The sequence below is a fragment of the Sminthopsis crassicaudata genome, chromosome 4, assembly GCF_048593235.1.
Source record: "Sminthopsis crassicaudata isolate SCR6 chromosome 4, ASM4859323v1, whole genome shotgun sequence".
Classification (NCBI taxonomy): Eukaryota; Metazoa; Chordata; class Mammalia; order Dasyuromorphia; family Dasyuridae; genus Sminthopsis; species Sminthopsis crassicaudata.
In genome coordinates, this window is record NC_133620.1 from 349,503,881 (window position 1) to 349,529,063 (window position 25,183).

The 25,183-nt window shown below is 38.0% G+C and overlaps 1 protein-coding gene across 1 annotated transcript; it reads right to left on the reverse strand.

Annotated features, from left to right (window-relative positions):
- Positions 1-370: 370 nt before the first annotated feature.
- On the reverse strand, positions 371-21,851 carry CWC25 (CWC25 spliceosome associated protein homolog). The gene is made up of 10 exons (XM_074261344.1): positions 21,698-21,851; positions 17,154-17,326; positions 12,931-13,167; positions 11,867-11,936; positions 8,445-8,572; positions 7,623-7,686; positions 6,923-7,110; positions 6,374-6,472; positions 2,018-2,179; positions 371-1,479 (listed from the first exon to the last, which is right to left on the reverse strand). Exons 1-10 carry the CDS (start codon positions 21,713-21,715, stop codon positions 1,365-1,367), a joined length of 1,254 nt encoding a protein of 417 aa, XP_074117445.1. The 5' UTR covers positions 21,716-21,851; the 3' UTR covers positions 371-1,364.
- Positions 21,852-25,183: the final 3,332 nt, after the last annotated feature.

The following is a 25,183-nucleotide window of genomic DNA, read 5'->3' on the forward strand; positions in this document are numbered from 1 at the left end:
AGGAAAATTCCTGCTTTGGATGAAAAATGCCTTGGAAAACCTTTAGACTCTGACATAGTACTAGATGTGGAATCAGAAAGTTAAGGTTCCAGTGTCCATTCTTGCCACTTACCACCACTATGGGCCTCATTTGTACAATGAGGAGGTGGGGCAGGCAGACCAGATGACATTTAAATCTTTCCAACTCTTAATTCTATGTTATTTTACTGACACTTGAAATACACTGGTCAAAAGATAAGAGGGAAAAAGACATGGGGAAGTAATTCATTTTTACCTTTAAGTTTCACTGTATTTTCTTAGCTGACAGCAAAGTTTAAACAATGTTTAAACAACACCAACAATGTGCCAACACCATAAAGGGAACACGAAATTTAAAAAAACAAACAAACCACAATTTCTATTTTATTTTCTTTTAAAAGCCAAGACGCATGTTGGCAGTTTGGTTGTATCTCTGGAACCATAAAATCACATCCAGAGACACAAAGTAATCCGTCTATAAATGGGTTAAGGCGCTATGAAAAGTGGTTAAACCATCCCAGCTACACAGAAAAGAAAGCTGCCCTGTGTGACAGGATTATTTGGTATCCACTGTTCAATATGTAATGATATATCAAAAGTCATTTCTCAAACAGGATGTTTAGACAAAAATAACTTTAAAAAGAACTATTAAAAATTATACATTTGTACATATAAACACTAAACTGCTATAAATTAAAGACCAAATACTTTAACATAACAGTTCATTTGGTGCTTTTAAGTACTGTTTCTCCACCTTTTGGGATTTCCTTCCTGAATTCCCTTTTTCTTTCTTTGGCTCTTCCCAATTTGGCACTGATATGTCTAAAATTAACTTTCAAGACATTTTGTAACAGAAATCAGGAATACTGATTCTATCTTTTGATTTGCTACTTAGCTGAAAAAGTCCAAGAGTGATTTTTAAAGGGTGAGAGATTTGTTTTAAAAGTTCAGTCTCTATAGAAAGGGAATGGATCTGATGGAAAAGGCAGACTCAGAGTAAATTACAGGACCATTGTCAGGACCATGAATAGCAATACAAACTGGCAGGAATCTCTAGAAGCACTGAAACAAAGATAGGCACCTCTTAAGAAAATTGCAAAACCCCAACTCTGTCATATACACTAAAGGAGGCAGCAGGGAACTGACTTGATACTGTATACAATAGGGCCTCCTCCCTATTTTGTGAGGGACATTAGCTGTTCTCAAAAATGACTAGAGTAGAATGACTGAGCAGTGGCCATCTGACATCCCTGGAAGTCCTCTCAACTCTTTTAAAGAGAATTCTTTAAGGAGCCAGTAGCTTCCTTGGAAAACTCAGGATAATCAGCATAAGAACCACGTGAGCTTCATCTCTTCATGAAGTTCTTTTCCAAAGCAGCTGAAGTTCTCTGCAGGGAATAGATGTTGCGCTTGACCCTATCCTCTAAGGAGGAGGTAGACGTACTTTCTAACTTCAACTGGCTGTGGAGGAGTTGAAAGAGAAAAGTCAAAAAACATCCTTTCTAAATGACCAATTCTCCAACTGGGTCATGATAAGAAACAAAATTCTGGCTACTATAAATTAAACAGACTTTTTAAAAAGCCCACACATAACTTTCAACATTCCATCTGGAACTACATAATATTGGGGGAAGCAATTTTTTTTTCTTCCTACAAGTATCCATAAGAGAAAATTTATCTACTGTAGCAAGGCAAATAAAGGCCCCCTAGAAAGATTCCTAAGCCAAGAAATCCCCAAATTTAAAATGAGGGCTAAAGTGTCAATGCTTTCTTTAGAAACCTATCTTTTTGGAATCCTATCTTCTGTCCACAACAAAATCAAAAACATTCCACTATCTGGCTAAACACTGGACCTTTACCAACTGTGGTCTGGAAGCTGAGAACCAGGAAATGAAGCTTTCTCTAAGAGCCATGACAGAGCTCCCCTCTACTCCCCCCATTACAAGAACTATGCCCCAATAGTCTGGCAGGGGACAGAACTGGGAACAAGTTTACTTACTGGATGAATTTCCCATCCCGAGAGTCCAATTTCTCCAACTTTCGCTCTCTTTCATCTTCCTTTTCATGCCTCTTGAGGATGTTCAGCCTCTCTTCCTCCCGCCACCTGGCATTCTCCATCATTTCTTGCCGTTTTCGCTCTAGTTCCTCTACTGAGAGTTTTCTGTGAACATAAACCCCGCCAGATCTACCTTTTCCCAGCTGGGAACGAACAATCTCATATATGGAAGAAAAAGCCAGGTTCATATAAGCAGTGGGTTCTCTTAGTTATCACCTCAGACTCAGCTTGTTTGACACTTCTTTTTCTCCCTCACAAAGTCCCTAGTATAAGAAAGCCAATGATGAGGATCTAGAAAGCATAGCACCCTTGACCATCCAGAATCGAAAAAAAGATTTTTAGTCCCTGAGACACATCAATAATCAATAGATCCCACGATCACAGTCATAATGTAGTGGTTAGCATAGTGCTTGGACATATTAAACACACAAGTATTTGCTGAATAAATGAACTTCTCAAAATTGATTTTGTTTTTAGCCACAAAGTAAGTCTGAAAATGGTTGAGAATCTGGAGACAAGACACTATTTAGAACTAACTTAGAAATCACAGTGGCTTGTGGATTTCAACTTAATTCCTTATGAAAATGACAGTTATCCCTATCATTATACCTTCCAAATCACAGACTATTCTTTCTAGTATTCTCAAGAAGCAAATTGGAAAATAGGGCAGGCTAGATAGTGCAGTGAATACAGCACTGGCCTGGAGTCAGGAGGACCTGAATTCAAATCTGGCCTCAGACACTTAATGCTTACTAGCTGTATGACCCTGAGCAAGTCACTTAACCCCAATTGTTTGGGGAAGAGGCAGGAGAGAAGCAAAGAAGAAAAGCTATCTCAGAGAGATCAAATACTCTGTTTAATAAAGTCTAGAGTTTCAATAATCTAGTATTACAAGGAAAAGATTTATTTATACTTTGGACAGTAGAGAAAGAACACCAGGCTTAAAGTCAGTGGTCCTGGATTCTAGTTTCAGTTCTATCACTTACTGTGTCACACCTTAGGTAAATCACTTTTATTTCTTCTATCTAGTTCTCAGAGTTGCTATAATTAAAATTTAAGTTTTGAACTGAAGTGATCTTCATTTGTCTGAGGAAAAAAAAAATACACTCACAGAATCATTGGAGTTGAAAAGACTATCTGTCATCTACCTTTTTTAATGATGCCAAATACATATCCCACAGAATAGTTAAAAGAAGGCCAACAAACAAGTCCTCCTGAGTCTTTTACTAGAACTTCACAAACGGCAAAGGTGTAAACTCCAATTACATTTAGGAAGGTTTCCAAGAATATTTCTAACTCTCCACAGCTCCCAAGATGGTCTGAGTGATATAAACACAAGAGACAGTTATGAAATGTTTTCCTCTCTACACCTGCCTCTCCCATAAACTTCCCTTTTTCTATTGAGAATACATCATTGTGACAACATACCAAATTTGTAGGATGCAGGCAAAACAGTTATTAGGGGAAATTTTATATCTCTAGATGCTTACTTGCATAGAGAAAGTGAAGATCAATGAACTGGGCTTACAACTAAAAAAGCTAGAAAAAGAACAAATTTAAACTCCCTAATTAAATACCAAATTTGAAATTCTGAAAATAAAAAGGGAGATTCATAAAACTGAAAGAAAACTATTGAATTAATAAATAAAAATAAGAGTTGGTTTTGTGAAAAAAAAAAAAAAAAAAAAAAAAAAAAAAAGATAAACCTTTAATTTGATTAGAAAAAGGAAAGAAGGGGCAGCTAGGTGGCGCAGTGTATAAAGCACCAGCCCTGAAGTCAGGAGGACCGGAGTTCAAATCTGATCTCAGACACTTACTAGCTGTGTGACTCTGGGCAAGTCACTTAACCCCATTGCCTCAGCAAAAATCAAAAAAAAAAAAAAGAAAAAGAAAAAAGAAAATCAAATTGTTAGTCTCAAAAATGAAAAGGGAGAACTTTCCACCAATGAAGAGGAAATTAGAGCAATAATTAGAAGTTATTTTGCCCAACTATATGTCAATAAATTTAATAACCTAAGTGAAATGGAGGAATACTTACAAAAATAAAGATTGCCCAGATTAACAGAAGAGGAAACACATTATTTAAATAGTCCCATTTTAGAGAATACATCATTCTAAGTCATTCAGGTTCAATACTTCAGAGTCATCCTTGATTCTTCATCCTAGATGCCATCAGTTGCCAAGAGCTTTTCAGGCCCTTATCCACAACCACAGACTACTTCAATAGCCTCCTAATTGGATTTCTTGTTTCTTCCCACTGTCCCACCCCCTTACCTCCATCCAGCTATCAAAATAATTATTTCTAAATACCAGTGTGAGTATATCACCGCCTTGCTCAAGAAATATGACTCCCAATTGCCTCTAGCATGGAATACAAACGTTATTTTAGGATTAGAAGTCTCACAATCTAAACCAGTCAACTTTTCCCAAATAATTTCCCATTAGTCCATCCCTCATGCACTCTGTACATCATCACTCCAAGTTTTCCTATGATTTCCTATTTGACAAAACAGACTCTTCTCAGTCCTTCCTGTGACCCTGTTGACTATCTAGATGACACAGTGAGTCTTATTCTTTCATAATCCCTCTTCCCTCCTTTCTGCCTCAAACTCGGTTTCCTCTGATGGATCTTCATCCATGCCCTCCTCCTATCCCTCCCCACCCAACAGTAGCTCTTATCTCTGGGTTATATATGAGGTCCTCTTCTTTCTTATGTCCCTTAAATGATAGACTTCTCTTACAGGTTTATTTGTTACTGTTATGCAGATGATAATTCCCCAAATTATATTATTAGTATAATCTCTCTGCTGAGCTCCAATCCTGCATCACCAAATATCTAATGAATATCTTGAACTGAATGTTGCACAAGTCTCTCAAACTCAACAGTTGTTTTTTTTCCTTAAATTCCTTTTCCTTAAAAAAATGTTATTTTTCCCTTAAATTTGCCACTCACCCTAACTTCCCTGGTGTTAAACACTACAGCATTCTTATCTTAAGGATGGGTCCTCATCCCCTCTTGACTAAATCTCTAATAGTTCAATATGAGATTTTCTGCCTTCAGCCTCTCTAATTCATCTGTCACAAAGCTGCCAAAATGATACTTCTCAAGCCTGATCAACCACTCCACTGCTCAAACTCCCAGGGTTTCCTATTACTTCCAGCATCAAATTAAAATTCCTGTTTGGCATTTAAAGGATCTCAACTCAACTCAAAGTTACCCCTCTTGCATTACCTACATTATTCCCCTTCACATATCTTATGGTTCAGCTAAGTGAGCATTTCCTTGGACCAAGTCCCATCTCCCATCCTTTACCCATTTGTAGGTGCTGTTCACCATTCTGGTGCTGAACTTCCCCCACACTTCTGCCTCTTAGAATCCTTACAATGAAGTATCATCCCTCACGAGGCCCTCCTTACTTAAACTCCATTAGTATCCCAATTACATTCAGACAACACACAAGTTATCAATTCATGTACATACTAAAATGTGTATATGATGTTTCCCCCAAAAGAGAATGCAAATTTATTGAAAGCAGGGACTGTTTACTTTTTTTCTTTGTAGCCTGGCACATAAAAATTTAACAAATGTTTAACCAACTGACTGAAGCCATACTTGCCCATTAGCTATTTGATAGATCATATGCAAAAATACAGCTCCTCTCTCTTGTGCTTTGTACAGGCTGTTCCCCATGCCCAGAATGAACTTCCTCCTATCTCTGCTTCATAGAATTTTTAATTTCTTTTTATTTTAATTTTTTAATTTAATTTTTAATTCTCACCTCAGATGCTATATTCTACAGGAAGTATTCCCTGATTCTTCTAGTCAGTAGTTGTCCCTTCATTTCCAAACTGCCTTGAATTTATTTAAGTTTCTATATTACATCCTGCGACTCTACTTCTCCTCTCAGGGCAAAGACTTTCTTTTGGTCTAGGGACCCCCAGGATCTTCAATTATCCTTCCTCATGATAATGCATCAGATGATATCTACACTCTTCTACAAAGTAATAAAATCTGTTTTATGACTCTACTTTTCTGGCATCACATTTTCATTGATTTTTGGCTAGTATTTCAAGGTACAAAATTTCTTTAAAAAAAAAAAAAAAAAAAAAAAGTTTGGCCACGAATATCTCTATGGGGCATAAGTTATTGGAGATAGCAGAAAGAAAAAAAAAAGGCATAAAATGACTTTCCAGGGAAAAAATATATTAAATAAGATAAAATCTTTCTAGCCTAGCCTATGCTACTTCTGGATTTACACCTCAAGATTTTGGAGCTACCCTATTAGGCACTCCACTTACCTGGTATAACCTGAAGCATGTCGCCTTTGATACCCTTCCTTTTTTGGGGAAGGGCTCTTAGTTCGGCCTCTTTCTTTCCTGTTTACTTTGGAATTGTGCCTGTAATCAAGGAAAAAGTTTTTTTTAGCAAAGGGGCCTAACTTCATGTGTCTGAAACCCTTGGGAGAACAGTTATAATGCATAACAGCTGCTGGGGGGAAAAGGGGGAGTCACTCAGGGAGAGAAGAGACAGGAAGAAGGAAGGACAATGTCTTAAAGAGAAAGCTACAGGGAATATATAGGAGATGATAAAAGATACCATTTAACCCAACCTTCAAAGTATATGGAACACAGTATGTACCTATAAATTAATGGTTTCTCCAATTTCTACATCCATAGGCAAGAAGGAAAGTTAAATGTAACAAAAATAGTATCTAAGAGACAAGCATCTATCAAAGTGCAGGGGAAACAATAAGACATATAGATACTGCTAACTGAAATCAAGTGTTCTGTAGCGATTCACTTGAGCATCCTTCCTAGAGTTATTTCCCCATTAATTGACACACTTACTGTCTACTATGTTTAGGGGACCGTGACCTCCTGTGAGTCTCAGCATCCCACATGCCTTTCCTGCTGGGGTGTTTTGAAGGTGAATGGGAGGGGCTTCGTGATCTAGAATAATTCTTGACCCTGTGTGCTCCCCCAACTTCAACAGCCAAAGGTGCTGGTAGTCTCCGATCATGGTCAGTGTCTTTAATCTACAGAGAATATAAAGCAGAAGAGCTATTTAGACACCTGCATTTTAAGAGTCCAATGATCCTGAGGAAGGAATGACCACCAATGTCACAAAAGGAGATATCAAGAGCATATCATCTTATCTTTACAGTACTATGTTCAAGGAAGGTATAGCCATATGAATATAGGAGTAACATTACCTTAAAAGCAACCCTCAAATATTATCCACTTAACCAAATTACTTCCCTTCTTAACTCTCTCCTATCCAGATCTAGGGCAAGGAATGCAGAGAATAATGAGAAATGAGGAACCTCAAATCATAGCCTTGACATAGCATGTAATTCATGAGGCTATCCTTTTCTCTCAAGAGACAGAAGTATATGATGGAGAAAGAAACAGTTGCTCCTCAAGGGCAACTGCCCTGAATATTTAAGTATCATTATCTTTCATAAGTGTCAGATGCTAAAAAATGCGCAATGCCACTTGAACAAAACAGCATACTGGCACCACTATGGGGGGGAGCGCAGGTACCTACCTGTAAGCCATAACCTGGAATTTTGGGTAAAGCAGGAGGAGGACTTGCCATCTTCTTTTGAGACCTAAGAAGAAATTTAAAGATAAAAAAAGAATACAAACAACTGTGTGAGGGAGGAGATATAGAAAGCAGTTTAATCTCAAGTGCTCAAACACACTTCCTGCCCCCTCCACGGCCTTCCCACCTCCCCTTTATTACTTGGGAGTGTGTTTCCCTATTTGGGTTTTCTTGGCTGGGAAGATGCATCAGTGCAATCTTGTTTTTCCTGTGAAAAATCGTGGGCCTATCTCGACAGCCCCAACCCCCACTGGAGCTCTTTCTTCCAACCTTGTGCTGCTATTCTGGAGGCTGACAGTGAGTCAGAGGCAGAGGTGCCTGCTGCTATTCTTATGGGGAAGAGAGACAGAGTGGGCAAGAATGGATGGATAAATGGAAAGAAAAGAACAGAAATAAGGTCAGATAAGTAAAACAGCTTTGAAAGCTACAGGGTGATTGTATCATATACTTAAAAGTAAAAATAGCATATGTACAGTTTCATGTACAATTTTCTTTTCCTATACTAAGTATATGCAAACAGCCATTCTATTTGACATCTAATGTCAGAATAAAAATTTTTTTAATGACTGGATCAGTCTAGTTAAAAGAACAAAGCCTGACAAATCCATTTCTATCCTGTAAGAACCAGAAGCTGAAAGATCTCGAGTCAGATAATGAGATGTTTTTTCTGACATAAGACCGCTAAGACCAAGTCAACCTCTCCAGGCCCAGCATGCTACACAGTGACATATGACCTAAGGGGGCACCAAACACCCTTCCATGCACCTTCCATGGCTCCGCTCTTCCTCACTGCCAGAGCGATCACTGCTGGAACTTCGATGCTTGTGCTTCTTATGTTTTTTTTTCTTTTCCTTCTTCTTCTTCTTCTCCTTCTTTTCCAGGCTCATTTGCAACTAGAAAATTCACAAAACACAATGATGACTTTGCTCTACCTTTTTATTCCTGACTCCCTCCCATGGAATCTTTTTTCCCTCACCCCAAGCTCAGGCAATATGCCATGTAGGGGAATAGGCACCAAACTATCAAGAGAACCAATAAAACATTTATAAAGTATCTACTATGTGCTGAGCCTATGCGAGACTTTTAGAAGGACGAAAAATGTTCTTGCCTTTATTCTATTAAATGCATAGCTTTGTAACTGACAGCAAGATGGAACATTATCAAAGTTTTGTGTTTTTTAGAAGTTTCCATTTTAAACCAAGAACATGCTACCTTCATTTAAGAGTTATTACTGCTATTCAACAGAGTGGGTTCTCATCAGATAAGAACAGTAAACCTTCAATTACCAAATACTCTTTAAATGATACTATAGCAAAAAAATTCATCATATTCTGTGGCCAACCTGGTAATGAAATTCAACTAAACTGGACCTCAAAAAAAAGGAGGGGACTTAAAAGTTCATCCTCTGTATTCTGATGGAAGTGGAAATCTTCAACATAAAGAAGATCCAACTCACTTCCAGTTGATCAATGATGGACAGAGGTAGCTACACCCAGAGAAGAAACACTGGGAGGGGAATGTAAATTGTTAGCACTAATATCTGTCTGCCCAGGTTGCATGTACCTTCGGATTCTAATGTTTATTGTGCAACAAGAAAATGATATTCACACACATGTATTGTACCTAGACTATATTGTAACACATGTAAAATGTATGGGATTGCCTGTCGTCGGGGGGAGGGAATAGAGGGAAGGGGGGTAATTTGGAAAAATGAATACAAGGGATAATATTATAAAATATATATATATATAAAAAAAAAAAAAAAAAAAAAAGTTCATCCTCAAAGCCTTTTCAGTCTAGTAGGGTCAGCCATAGGCAGTATGCTTCCCCTTGTTGTACAGCCTGTAGTGTGCCTCCATAGCACAATGAGGCATCAGAGCTGGACATCAGTGGAGAAAGAGCTCCAATTTATAAAATGTTTTACAAATACATCTTTCCTAAGTCAATAGTAGCAAATGACATTTTATAAGATGAAGAAACTCTGGGCAGCTGGGAGCTGCAGTGGCTAGAGTATCAGCCATGGAGTCAGGAGACCCTTAGTTCAAATCCAGCCTCACACATTTACTGGGCAAGTCACTTAACCTCAACTGCCTCAAAAAACAAAAAACAAAAAACAAAAAAACAAAAAAAAAAACAAAACAACAACAAAAAAAAAACCCAAAAAACAAAAACTCAAAATGAGGAAGCTGAGTCTGTGGAAGTCTGCAACTTACCCAGAGTCATGGGAATAGAACCAGATTTTCTGAATCTTAGCTCAATGCTCTCCTAATGCTGCCTCATAAGTACAAGATGGGGGAGACACTGATAGATGTTACTATTCTGAATAAAGCTGGGAGATGGGAGAGTTAGTGGACTGCATGTTCAATATGAATCAGCAGTGCAATGTCGCAGTCAAAAAAAGCATTTCATTTTTGACCTACCTTAAGAGGGACCTAACTACAAGAAATAAAGGCTATCACATGCAGGAGGGAGCCAACTTGTTCCATTTAGTTGGTCCCGAAGGGCAGGACAAGGAACAATAGGTGGAAGTAGCAAAGAAGCCAATTTAGGCTGGATGTGAGGATAATTCCCTAAAAATGAAAGAAGCCCAATAATGGAACAGGCAACCTAAGAGGTTACAAGATTCCCCCTCCATGGAAGGTTTCCAACAGAGACTGGACAACCTAGGAATTTTTTCAGTTAAGGTTAGATTAGATGCAACAATGCCTTGCAAATTTCCAATTCTGTCTGATTCTGCCTGAGGCTAGGTAGCACTGGAAGTGGAAGAGGGTTGACTGTACTGTCAAAAAATTCAGCTAAAGGCTTTGATCTGCAGGGGAAAAAACCAAACCAAACCAAAACAAAACAAAGACTCAGCATGAGAAGCTGGAAAGCACAGTAAAATCTAGGCTCCATCTTATACCAAGGAAATTATGCCACAAAGTCCTTCCCTCCCCCCAACCAAAAATAAGAATCAAGTTTCACTAAAAATGTACTCACACACACACACCAAAAAAAAAAAAAAAAAAAAATCTCATAAAAATACAATGAATTTATTAAAGTCAAAGCACACACCCGGCTTTCCTTTTAAATAATGTCAAACAACTGAAATAAAAGCATGCAGTATCAGTAGAGATCATTCAGATGGCTTTACCATTTTGAGGATGGTACTATAGTAGGCTTGTTGTGACTGTTGAAGTTTGTAGGTTTTGGTGAATTGCAAGGTATTTAATAAAAAATAAAAATCTTCAACAATGAGATGATCCAAATCAGTTCCAATTTGTTCAGTAATGAAGAAAACTAGCTACACCCAGAGAGAGGATTATGGAAAATGAGTGTGGACCACAACATATAGCATTTCCACTCCTCCTGTTATTGTCTGCTTGCATTTTTGTTTTCCTTCTCAGGTTATTTTTATCTTATTTCTAAATCCAATTTTTCTTGTATAGCAAGATAACTGTATAAATATGTATACATATATTGGATTTAACATATTTAACATGGATGGGACTAGCTGCCATCTGGGGGGCGGGGTGGAGGGAAGGAGGAGAAAAGTTGGAACAAAAGGTTTTGCAATTATCAGTGCTGAAAAATTACCCATGCATATGTCTTGTAAATAAAAAGCTGTAATAAAAAATAAAAGAAAAAATATAGCCACTGAAAGATATTTATTTTCTATAACAAAGAAACATTTAAAGGGATTGAACTAGGAGACCTCTGAGGTCTTCTCCAGATCTAGATCATAAATCTTCTGTCAAAAGTAAGAATAGGGTATATTTTTTCATTAAATATGCTGTAACCCAGCCAAAATGATCTTCTCATTTTTTTTAAAGGCCTGAAATCAGGATTAAATGACTTTCCCAGAATCACAAAAATATTAAGTATTTGAGGCTGGATTTGAATTCAGGACTTCCTGACTCCAGGAGGTCCAGTACTTCATCCACTATACCACTTAGCTGCCTTCCAAATTCTTGTATTTAATCATTTGCTGATATTCTCATATTTATTCTGTCTATACTTATATGTCCTTGTTATATCTCTGCCTCTCCCATTAGAACATAATCTGTTAACAAGTAAAGAATATTTCATTTAAGTTTCTGTATCCCTAGAGTCTCGTATAATGACTGACACAGAGAAGGCCCTTAATAAATATTTGTTAATTGATTGAGAATTCTAGTTTTGGGATCCTTATAATATGCAATACTTACCAATTCTTTAATTTTCTTCATTTTCACTGGATTATTCAAGACTTCTCTCTTTTTCTCTTCTTCCTTCTTTCTGAAAGCAAATTATAAAAATAAAAATTAGAGATATATCTTTTTTCAAAGGGGATTAAATGATTCTCTAAATGTTTTGGTTTTTTTTTTTTTTGGATACACAAATCCATTCAACTCCCCTATAGAAATCATTATGGCAGGGCTAAAATCAGAGACCTTCCCAAAGCTTTAGATGTCATTATCTTTAGAAGGTTTTGGTTCTCCTCTTTCCTGCTAACAATCAACTCATTTTCCTGCCTCCTATAAGAACTCAATGCTTAAAATTATCTTAGAAATTGATCAGGCAAATTGATCTGTTAATGCTGAATTGGAAGGCTCTGCTCTTCCTACCCTTTAGCTAAAATAAGTGGGGAAATCTTTAAGGAATTTAAAGCAAATTTCCTATAAAGAAATCAAGTCTATACTATCAGTAGAGATGACTAAGAACCACATTTTCTACATTTCCCTAGCAATAGAGTGAGATATGAGCAGCACAAAAGTCCCAGGGTCTAGTTTATTCCTCTCCTGTCTGCAGGCTAGAGGAACCTAGCATTCAGAGGACACACAATGGGTCAGTAGTTCTGTTGGACATGAACAATCTATAATCTAGTAAAGATAGCAACACTTTCTTCACCTTGGCTTCAATAGTTAATCTAGGAGTGAACTTCTCTGCTCATCCATTTCTCTTACCCCAAGCCCTAAATCCTTTGGAGGTTGCCAGTTTTCCTTTAGTCTGAGCTTGAAACCACATTTACAACAAAGTGACTGAGATCAGGAAAACAAATCGGGTCAAACTATGAAATTTGTCAGTATCTTCAAGTCTGGTCAACTCAAAGAAAATCCCTTAACTGGACTTTCCTAGCACCTGGATACCCAGTCTTAGATATGAACAAATTCATTCAAAAAGAAAAGCAGCTAAGGAGATATCAAAACAAAGAGAATCTACTAAATTCAGTTTAGCAAAGCTTCTTAAAGTCTCAGTGAATTAAGCCTCCCTTCCCAACCCAAGCTAATACCGAATGATGAAAAGTGGGTCCTCCCGTATTTTGCTGGCCATGTCAAGTAGAGAATTGGCACCAGAGGGGGCAAAGATAGAGCCTGGCAGAAGTCCTGTCTCAGATGAACAACCTGCTTCTTTTTCTTCCATCTTCTCAAAAACATATTTGTCAATGGGACGTCCCATCAGGTACTCATCACGGTTCACCATGCCACCAGGGCCCTGATACATCCAGTCTAGTTTTTCTTCTTTTTTTCTGATTCCAAGAGGGGAAAAAACCCACAATTATCAAAAAAATTCTCAGAAATTCTTTCAATAGATCACTTTCCATGTGATCAAAGAAAGTTTAGATACCTACTAATTTGTAAAAATGCATAATAGCTTAAGCAAAAAATCCTTTATGCCTACAAGGTATTTCACTTTCATTATAGCATTTGTTATTCAGAATAACCTTAGAGAACAAAGAAAGATAAATATTACAATATTTCTAAAGATTTAGGATCCCACTGAGGTGTGGTTTATTGCTTCTGTCAATATAACAGCCTCCCTGAAGCCTAGGAGACCTAAGCAGAAGCAGCTAGTGATGTGTTGAGGTAAGTAGTACACTAGGTATGAAATCAGGAAGGCCTCAGTTCAAACCTGCCTCAAACATTTTACTGCCTGTGTGACCTACAGATCTCAGAGCTTCTCTCTGAGCTTCATTTTTCTCATCGTAGAATGAGAGTTGGTCTCAGTGGCTTCCAAGGTCCTTCCCAATTCTTAATCTAAGATCTTATGAGATGATGTACAAACTGATGTGCTAAAAAGAAAAAAAAAACATCACTTTCTAGTGATGGCTTTCTTCAATTAAACTCCAAGCTGAAGTCCAAACTCAAGTCTTGTGACTCTCAGTGTAATGCATTTTCTGTAGTGCCAGGAATGAACTCCCATAGCAATTGTCAAGAGCAGTTCTCAATCAAGAAGCTCCTCTGATTAACACATAGAGAACTACACTAAATAATTTGGTACAGACTTTAAGTGCTTCAGGAATTCAAAGGAGGGAGAGTTCAGAGAGGGTCAAGAGTAGCTAAAGAAGGTACTCAGAAGTGTCAAGATTTAAGCAGATAGAATCTTTTGAAGGAAAAGCAAAATGTGGAAACTGAATAGAGAAAATGAATGAAGGGCAGTAATAAACAAAAAACCCAAGATTGTGAGAATGGTAATGCCATTGATAAACTGCAAGTCTTGAAGGTAGATTCATGATTTGATTTTAAACATGCTGAATTTGAGGTGACAGCAAAACAGCCAACCCTAAATGTCCAAAAGACTTTAAGGGAACATCCATCCTTAAAGAAGGGTCAGAAAAGGAAACAGATGACTGAAAGATAAGGAAGGGAGATGGTATTTTTTTAATGGTGTGCTATGGGAAAAATCAAATTCAACAGTCAAGTCGAGGGAAATAAGGACAGATCATTGCCTTTACTGTTTTCTGTAATTTGATATAGTCTTAGAAGGAAAAATTGTCTCATCACCAAAAATAAAATTATAATCAAAACAAAGATGATGATAACGATGCTAACCACTCTGCTTATATTGAGAGATGAACTTTATATATGGGGGGGATATGATGACTGACCGTCTTTAAATGAATTGTCACTTTATTAAGTGTTCATAATACCATACAAGTAAAGCTGATGGACAAAGACTCTGCCTTCTTGAGCCAAAGAATACAAAAAAGACCCAGTCGGCACAAAAAACAGAGAATACAGACTATTTTATGGCTCTATGATTAAAGGTCATGGAGTAAATAAAAGATCATCACCTTTTCCCTATTACTGGGGTCAGAGTAAGTGGAGAGAAAATTAGCATTTTTAAGTAATCTTATAAAACATTCAATTCCAGAAATCTCATTTACATAGGAAATCTTTATATATATAAGTCTTTCTCCTCTTTCTTTAATCTTTTTTTTTAGAGTATGAACTTGGTATGGTATTCCTCATTTAAAAAATATAGTTTAGGAACTTTTGGAGCATATTCTAAATTGCTTTATTGATTAGTCATCCATTATTTCCAACTGAAGATAATACAGATAAAAGTAGTTTGCTAAAAACTTCTTTAAAAATACTTTCTTCTGCAAGTTTTAGAAGATATTTAGAGGAATATAAGATAAAATAAGTAGCTTTTTCAAAGGGTTCAGAAAATCAAGATGTGCCTTTGACTTCTAGATCCAATACTTACTGTATGTAAAAAATCTATTAATGTTCACTATACACTTTTTGACATAAATATGCCTATTGAGAACTTTTATTTGGAGGACTTAAATTATGAGCAACCCATTTATATTTCAGTTTTTAGTTTTTCTCCCTTACCCATCATTTTGATTTACTATGTCTTTCCTGTATTTCAAAAATGTCAACCCCACGAAGCAGTAGAAACAGCACTGGACCTGAGTCAGAAGACCTGAGTTCAAATCACACCTCTAATATTTACTACCTCTGTTGTCTATTGTCAATAGACAAGTCATTTAAACTCCTATGAGACTCAGTTTTCTCATCTGAAAAATGAGGATAGTAGACTAAATGGCCTCTAAGATCTCTTCCAAGTATAGCTATGATCTCAAAAGACATTTTTCATGAAATCATGTCACTCTCTTGCTCAAGAAGCTTCAGTGGTTCCCTATTGCCTCTAGGATTAAAATGTGAATTCTCAGCATGGCATTTCAAGTATTTCACCTCTTTTTTCAGACTGATTTCAAATCATTCTCCCTTACATACATTATCAGGGGCAACCAATCTGACTAACTTACTGTACTTGGTACATGATGCTCTTATTTCCTGTGTCCATGGTTTTGCACAGGCTATTCCCTCTATCTGTAATGTTTTATTCTTACCTCCACCTCTTTAAATCTCTATCTCCTTCAAGGCTCAGCCTATGTGCCTGCTCCCAAAAGAGGCCTTTGCTGATGGCCTCTACCTCTAGTCCTGAAATTACTTATCTAGGCACATGCTTTCCCTGACTAGAATTCTCAGCTTGAATTTGGGTCTGTTTTACTCTTGTTTTTATCTCTTCAGTACCTAGCACATAGTAAGCACTTGTATTAAATAAAAAATGCCATCTATTAATAAACAATTAAAAGCCTTCTGTAGAGCAAATGGGGAAAAAACATGACATAAACAGTTTGCTGATTTGCCTCAGGTAAAACCTGGAACCAGTAACATGACCTCCTCATGTTCTATGCCCTTGTGATTGGGAAAGCAATTTAGAATGTGCTCCAAAAGTTTCTAAACTATATTTTTAAATTGAGGATTATCATACTAAGTTCATACTCTAATCTTTTTAGAAAGAGGGAAAAGACTCATATATATAAAAATAGGGGCAGCTAGGTGGAGCAGTAGATAGAGCACTAGCCTTGAATTCAGGAGGACCAAAGTTCAAATCTGGTCTCAGACACTTAACACTTCCTAGTTGTGTGACCCTAGGCAAGTCACTTAACCCCAGCCTCAGGAAAGAAAAAAAAAAAAAAGAAATAATAAAAGAGACAAAGTCAGAGAAATTTGGGAGACTTTCCTGAAGAACTAGAACAAATTATATAGTAATAACAATACCATAAAGACTTTAAATAATTTTAAAAGACTTAAATACTCTGATCTGTACAATGACTAACCACAATTCCAAAAGACAAGTGATAAAGCATATTAGAAGTGATGGCTTCAAGATACAAAATGTGATCTATATTTTTTGGACATTACCAATTCAGGAATTTGTCTGGCTAAACTGTACAAATTTATTTCAAGCAGTTTTGTCCAGGACAATCCCAACAGACTTTGGATAGACTATGTCATCTGTTTCCAGAAAAAGAACTATGAAGATTGAATGCAAATCAACACATATTATATTGATTTCTTTTTTTCTGTTTTCTTTTTCTCTCTCGTGTCGTTTCCCTTTGGTTCTGATTTTTCTCTCCTAATATGATTCATAAAGCAATGTGTGTTAAACATAAATTAATTTTTAAAAAGGGGGTTTTGGTTTGTTTTTTAATTAAATGGGGGAAAAAATTTTTGTTCATTAAAAAAAGAATCTACATTCCCAAAATGCAAATTAACAGTAGAAATATGTAAGTTGTATACCTATTGTATGCATATGTACAAATATGTATGCAACATATAAGAAAGAAAAACATATGGGATGAAAATAATATATAGGAATTGGACCCCTACCAGAAGACCCTGGTTCCAAAGTTCTCAGCTAAGTTCCAACACTCACTTGACAGCTCCCACATCCTCTGCATAGCGCTGCATCTCCTCCCTTGCCCTCTCTTCCCGAAGCTCTCTCTGCAGCTCCTCAATCTTTTTCCGTTCTGCCTCATGTTTCTGCTCTGCCTTCCACACTTTTTCCACATTTCGGAGGGTCTGTGGATGCCAGCTCTTCTTCAGATTCTATGGAGTCAAAAGGGAAGAGAACAGAAAGAACAGTCAGATATTTATTACTTCTACGCAAAGGATTTCCACATTTATATATCTGCGCTTTAATTCCCAATTTCAAACTTCTTATTAGATTTTTTCAAATGTCTCAGTTTCATGTCTAAAACAGAATTCATTATCTTTTCCCCAAAACTCTCCTCAAGATCTCAAGTCTGATTCAAGTCTTTTTCCCATTTTGGTCCACCTTTCATATGGCTGTTCAAGTGAGTTTTGCTTAGAATAGATCTGAGCATGATCCCACTAACCCTTTCTCAGTAACTTCCAGTAGTTCCCTATTATCATCAGCAATCAAATATACTCTTCTGTTTGCCAGTTAAAGCTCTTCACAGCCTGTGACCTCCTTGCCTTCCCAGGTTTCTCATATGATAGTTAACCTTTTCATGAAAAGACTGCTTGCTGTTCCTCACATGTAAGTCAATTTCCTGCCCCCCTACGCCTGAAATCCTCATCTCCCTAGTTCTTCAGGACTCAGCACAAATTCCACTTTCTGCAGGAAGCCTTTCTTAGTGTCGAATCTTCCCCTCTAAATTTATTTTCTATTCTGCAGGTGACTTTTTATTCGCATGATGTTTTCTAACATAAAACAGATGCTCCTTGAGGATCAGGATTGTTTTTGGTTTTGCCTTAACAGTATCTGCTCTCAGCCAGTCCCAGCCCATAATGCTTGCTGGGTACAGTCCTCTCCAGCTTCAAATCTTCATACAATAGGAGATAGCAAAAAGGCAAGGGCATGACTTTCTGATAGTCTTAGAAAAATAAAGATTGCCCCTCCAACTTATCTGCAGAGTGTTGGATAGGGACACAAAGTTCAAGGACAGACAGAATCCTTCTGGGGCTGCCATCAAGAACTTACATGGTTTAAGACAGAGATCTAAAAATCCTACTCAATTCAACAAATATTTCTTAAGTACAAACTATATGCAACAAGTACCAGAATGCTACAAAGATAAATAAGACAATCTTTTCCCATGGGGAACATATTTAAAACCTTTTACAAATAGTTAAAATTCAAAGCAAACAGAGATGGTGATTGATGTTTTGTCCTTCTTCCTTCTCCATGAGGACCAAGACATCAGAGAAGTGATGCTCCTCCAGAGCCTTCTGGGCCCAGTGGGAAAATATAAGTCAAAACTGCAGAAAGCTCTGCATGAAACGGGAGATTTTGGCCTTTTAGGTCTTCAACAGGTCTCTGTTTGACTGAAGCCATACTCATTCAGTAGCAATAGAGGCAAAGAATCTCCTTTTTCACCTAGTTCCCCTCTCAATAAAAAAATCTAAATAAACAAATAAATCTGGGAGGGGGAAGATCCTCAGGGTTTCTGGCCTAAGAAGAAATGTTTGCTATTTACATTCATCAGTGTATAGGGATCCAAACAATGACCAAAATGGGTTTGGCTTAATAGCTATAGATGGCCAAAGAGAATCAGATTGGTTTTGGTTTAAGACATGGTCCTTAAGAAAGAAATCTAGCCAGTAAACCTCAAACTATGTTGGGAGGGTTCAGAGGTGCAAAAGGAAAAAAATATTTTTAAGAGTATCTGTAGGAAACCAGGAGATCATTGTACACAACAACAATAAGATTATATGACGATCAATTCTGATGGACGTGGCTCTCTTCAACAATGAGATAATTCAAACCAATTCCAATGATCTTGTGATGAAGAGAGCCATCTACACCCAGAGAGAGGACTGTGGGAACTGAATGTGGATCACAACATAACATTCTCACTCTTTTTGTTGTTGTTTGCTTGCATTTTTTCTTTTTCATTTTTTTCCTTTTTGATCTGATTTTTCTTGTATAGCATGATAAATGTGGAAATAGGTATAGAAGAACTGGACATGTTTAACATATATTGGATTACTTGCCCTCTGGGAAGGGGGCGAGGGGAAGGGAGGGAAAAAAAGTTGCACAAGATTTTGCAAGGGTGAATGTTGAAAATTATCTATGTATATGTTTTGAAAATAAAAGGCTTTAATAATAATAAAAAGCATCTGTAGGTAAGGGCATGATACCCTATGTGGGGTTTACAAAGCAAACAAGACAAATCAGTGAGTACATTAAAAATGTAAAGTATTAGGTCCAAGAAAAGACCTTCTTACAAATATCCAAACTAGCAAGCAGGCTTTGTAATATATACAACTTACAAAGGAAAATCGGTTTGTATTTGTACTGGACTAAGCTTAGCTTTCAAGGCTTCCTTTCTGACTCTTCAATAACACCACATATTTTATATTCTGCTCGGTATAACACAATCTCTCAAGTCTCTGGCAAGGAAGCTAAGACAATATAAGTAAGGATCAAGCAGGTGAACAGTCTCTACTTCCTAGCACATAGCTGATGACTATTAGCCAGCAAGTACTAGCCACCCCTTATATTTCCATTCTTTTCTCTCCCTTTCCACAAATATCAATCACTTCTTAAAACTCACCTTTTCAAGCCCAACTCAAATACCGCAATAAAGCCTGCCATGTTCCCTAAACTTAGTAACTTTCTTATCCTTGAACTTCACAAAACTCTGTTTCCCAGCTCTTTAATAAGCTTATAAGTCTATATTTTATTGCCATACAATTTTTCCTGCTATGTGGCAAGACCTTTATAGAACTTGATAAACTGATCTCCATCTTATTTCTTTTGTGATTGAAATCCATTCATATTTTCTTGAAGAATTTAACCAATCAACTTTAAACCCTTAATCCTGCTGCTTTAACTACCTAAACTCTATTATAAAGCTCAATTGGTAATATGTTTCATTTGTTCTGTGATTTTTCTATTTGAAACTCTCCAGCCATGATTTCTGCAAAGTCATTTCAATCCAAAGCCCTGTGACATTTATACTAACCATAGCATGCACGCTCTCATGGGCCAAGACTAGAAAACAGATATTCTTCCAACTCCCTGACCAGAAATAAAATAGGTGGATCTGGATTGATGTAACTTTTACTTCTATTTTCTAGGGAAATATCTAGCTCATGGTTTTTTTGTGGTTCCAGCAATTCTATCTAGGTGCACTTCTGGTCCTGCAGATGATACTATAATAACTTCATAGTCTGAACAATATAATACTGAAGCTTCTTAGAGAATAAAAGAATTCTTCAGCAGTGTCTACCCCAGACTCTGAAAGTATTCTCTTCTGGGATCTGACTTGGTGATGTCCATTTATTATTTTTTTAAATTTTTAAAGCTTTTTGTTTTCAAAACATATGCACAGATAATTTTTCAACAGTGACCCTTGCATAGCCTGTGTTTCAGACTTTCCCCTCCTTCCCCCATCCCCTCCCCTAGATGTCAAGCAATCTAATATATGCAGAACAATAGTTTTAACAAATATCTGCTGACTTGGAAGATCAATTTCAACTAGAAGGATCAAGCAAGCCTTTAAAAAGAAAGCAGAATTTAAGGTATGTCTTAAATGATGATTGGGGTTTAAAAAGAATGTTCCATATTTGCAGGGGGGGGGTCAATCAGTAAATAACATTTAGAGAAAAACATGAGAAAGAGTACTAGGGCCAAGAAAAAAAGAAGAGATAAAGGAGAGTGTGGGGGGTTAATAAGATAAAGGGTGAGAAGTAAGGTGTGGCTAGAATTTAGGATGCACGGTGGGAAATAAAAACCAGGGGCAGAAAATTGGGGCTCTAGTATTTTAAAGCTAAGCTAAGAAACCTAGGCTGTATTTGGCCAAAGATGTGTACCTACAGAAGGTGCATTCGGTAGATATGTGAAGGAGGGATCAAAAGGAGCTGCCGCCAGAGAAAAGGGAACAGGGGAAGGGGACGGACAACAACGGCTGGAGCCGGGGGCTCGGGCCTCAGGCTGTCCATTTCCCCTTAATGTCACCACTTCAGACTCCCGGAGACTGCTCGCCTTCCACCAAAGATGGGAGGGTGCTCTATTACTCTCCTCTCCCGCCCCGGGCTCCCCCTCCCTTTAACTTCCAGGCTTTTTCACAGTCATCCATTCTCCACGAAGTAGTCCCTAGTTCGTAGTAGATGTTTGCATGCTACCGCCCCTCCCCCCATCAGACTGGGTCCTCCCGGAGAGCCGGGAAGACTTTTACCCTTCTCTGGAGCCCCGATTAATAAACTGCCTGGCACACAGTAAGCGCTTAATATAAGCGCCAAACAGCCTCAGGATCCGTCTCTGCCTTCCTTCCTTTCTCTCTTTTCTGCTCGCTGCAGCTGGGGTTAGGCCTCAGATCCTCGGGGATGATGTGCAGAAGAAGCCAAGGTCATCGCCCTTCCCTCAGCCCCAGCATTCCTCCGTTACTATGGTTACCAAGACCCCCACGCCCTTCCCCGCCCAGCCTGCCTCGGACTCCCTTCACTCACCAGATCTCCACCTCCCATGACGGCCTGCTCTTCTTTCAGAAAAGGCTCGGCTCAGCTCCCGGACACGGGAAGGAGGAGACTCTATAGAGAGACAGCCCCAAACTCCATCCCCCCGCGGTCGCCGCGCTCTTTATTATCCCCTTCTAGAGCGCCACTTCCGGGATCGCGTCATCATTCTGCGACGGCAGCGAGGGGCGGAGGAGAAGGGAGTGAGGGGAAGGCGCTCTGCAGACGCTAAGGCGCGCGTTGCCCGGGCGTCATGGCGCACTCGTTTTACGTCATACGTTCCCCGCCCTTTCTTTTGTCACAGGTACCAGGGCAGTGTCCGCCATTGCGTTCCGCTCCTGGTGGTGGTTGTTATCAAAGCCAAGCCACACCCTTTATGATCAGAAAACATTTCGGGCCCACCCACTCCCATAATGGCAGCTCTGTGGCGTCACACTTTCTGAGACTGCCCCAGTTCATTCTGTCTGCATCTTGTTTGACCACAAGCTGTTCGCGTGTCCCCCCTTTAGGTTTTAGATTCTGAGCTTGAGCGCGATCGGGGATTGTTTTCCCCTTCCTTTGTATCCTAGTCCTTGGCCTAGAAACTGGCGCATATTTGATATGTCCACTGGCTTCCGCAAAGGGTTCAAGTTTGGGTTGAGTTCTGTTTTATCTTTATGGTCTTCAGAATTGGGCCTGACTCTTCTGGGCTCGGAAGGGAGAGATTAATCTGTGAGGGGAATGCATTGGGGTTCAAAGGAGACCCCTAAAGATTGGGGTTCCAGGCCAGGGTCTCTAAAGAATTTGCAGGCCCAAACCCAACTCCCAAGTCCAGGGGCAAAGCTTATTCTAAGTGTAATCCTAATGGAAGCAGGATAAATTCCAAAGGATTTAGCAAAGAAGAAAAGGCCCAGATGGGTTTCTTCAGTCACGGATTTGCTAATTTTATAGCTTAGGGGCACCTCTCCATTTGACTCAGAAACTCTTATCAGAGACCTACAGTTCATCTTCTCTGGCAGTCCTCAAAGGTTGTAGGACTTCATGCTACAGGCCAAGAAGCTGTAGGATCATTGACAAGCATTGCTAGAACAATAGGTCAGGGGACCTCGGGATTACTGCTATATTTTTCCTAGAAACTGTACCCTATCAACCTCATTGTTTAAAAAACCCATATCCAACAGAATTGATCGTCACATAATCTTGTGTCCAATGTTCTCCTGGTCCTGCTCATTTCACTCAGCATCAGTTCATGTAGGTCTCTCGAGGCCTCTCTGAAATCATCCTGCTGGTCGTCTCTCATAGAACAACAATATTCTATAGCATTCGTATACCATAACTTATCCAGTTATATGTTATACTCCCAAAAATGGACATTCACACAATTTTAATCCCTCTTCAAGAATTCTTGTCACCCGTCATGGCTCTTTTCAACAACTAGGTGATTCAGGCCAATGGTCTTGTGTTGAAGATTGTCATCTGCACCCAGAGAGAGAACTGGGGGGAAGGAATGTGGATCATAACATAGAATTTTCACCTTTTTTATTATTTGCTTGCATTTTGTTTTCTTTCTCATTGTTTCCCTTTTTATATGATTTTTCTTGTGCACCATTGATATATATAGAAGAATTGCACATGTTTAATATATTGGATTATTTGTCATCTAGGGGAAGGGATGGGGAAAGGGAAAGAAAAAAAAGTGGAACACAAAGTTTTCCAAAGGTGAATGTTGAAAATTATCTATGCCTATGTTCTGAAAATAGAAATCTTTAATTTAAAAAAATTTTTAAATCAAGTCTCTCCCCCCCAATTTTTGTCACCCTCTTAGTATTCAAATGTTTCTTTCCAGAGAAGTTGTCTTCATTCCCTTTCTCCATGTATTCTCAGTTTCACTTGTCACTATTTACAATTCTTCCAGAATGACTGCCAAAGGATTCTAAAAACTTTTGCAGATACATATCTCTTTATGGGAAAGTCTTTTAAATCAAGTACCATATGGAGAGTTCAGGGAGGACCAGCACCAATGGTGTGAGGACTTACTGAAACTTTTTCAGGGTTGCTCATCCACCTTTGATGGTCACCTTTACCCAACTCTCACCTGTAGCTCCAAGAAACTGGCATGTACAGCAACCACACCCTGTCAAACCTTTGCAGATGATGACATGATGGTATACTTAGAGAACCCCAAAGACTCTGCTAAAAAGCTATTAGAAATAATTCAGAATTTTAGCAAAGTCGCAGGATACAAAATAAATCCACATAAATCCTCAGGATTTTTATACATTACCAACACAATCCAACAGCAAGAGATACAAAGAGAAATTCCATTCAAAATAACAGTCGATAGTATCAAATATTTGGGAATATATCTACCAAAGGAGAGTCAGGAATTATATGAGCAAAATTACAAAACACTTGCCACAAAAATAAAGTCAGATTTAAATAATTGGAAAGACATTCAATGTTCTTGGATAGGCCGAGCGAATATAATAAAGATGACAATACTCCCCAAACTAATCTATTTATTTAGTGCTATACCAATCAGACTCCCAAGAAACTATTTTAATGACCTAGAAAAAATAACAACAAAATTCATATGGAAGAATAAAAGGTCGAGAATTGCAAGGGAACTAATGAAAAAAAAGTCAGAGGAAGGTGGTCTAAGTGTACCTGATTTAAAGCTATATTATAAAGCAACAGTCACCAAAACCATTTGGTATTGGCTAAGAAATAGACTAGTTGATCAGTGGCATAGGTTAGGTTCACAGGACAAGATAGTGAATAAAAATAGCAATCTAATCTTTGACAAACCCAAAGATCCCAAATTTTGGGATAAGAATTCATTATTTGACAAAAACTGCTGGGAAAACTGGAAATTAGTATGGCAGAAACTAGGCATGGACCCACATTTAACACCACATACTAAGATTAGATCAAAATGGGTCCAAGATTTAGGCATAAAGAACGAAATCATAAATAAATTGGAGGAACATGGGATGGTTTACCTCTCAGACTTGTGGAGGAGGAAGGAGTTTGTGTCCAAGGGAGAACTAGAGACCATTATTGATCACAAAATAGAACATTTTGATTACACCAAATTAAAAAGTTTCTGCACAAACAAAACTAATGCAAACAAGATTAGAAGGGAAGTAACAAATTGGGAAAAAATTTTTACAGTTAAAGGTTCTGATAAAGGCCTCATCTCCAAAATATACAGAGAATTGACTTTAATCTATAAGAAATCAAGCCATTCTCCAATTGATAAATGGTCAAAGGATATGAACAGACAATTTTCAGATGATGAAATTAAAACTATTTCCACTCATATGAAAGAGTGTTCCAAATCACTATTGATCAGAGAAATGCAAATTAAGACAACTCTGAGGTATCATTACACACCTGTCAGATTGGCTAAGATGACAGGAACAAATAACGATGAATGTTGGAGGGGCTGTGGGAAAACTGGGACACTGATGCATTGTTGGTGGAGTTGTGAAAGAATCC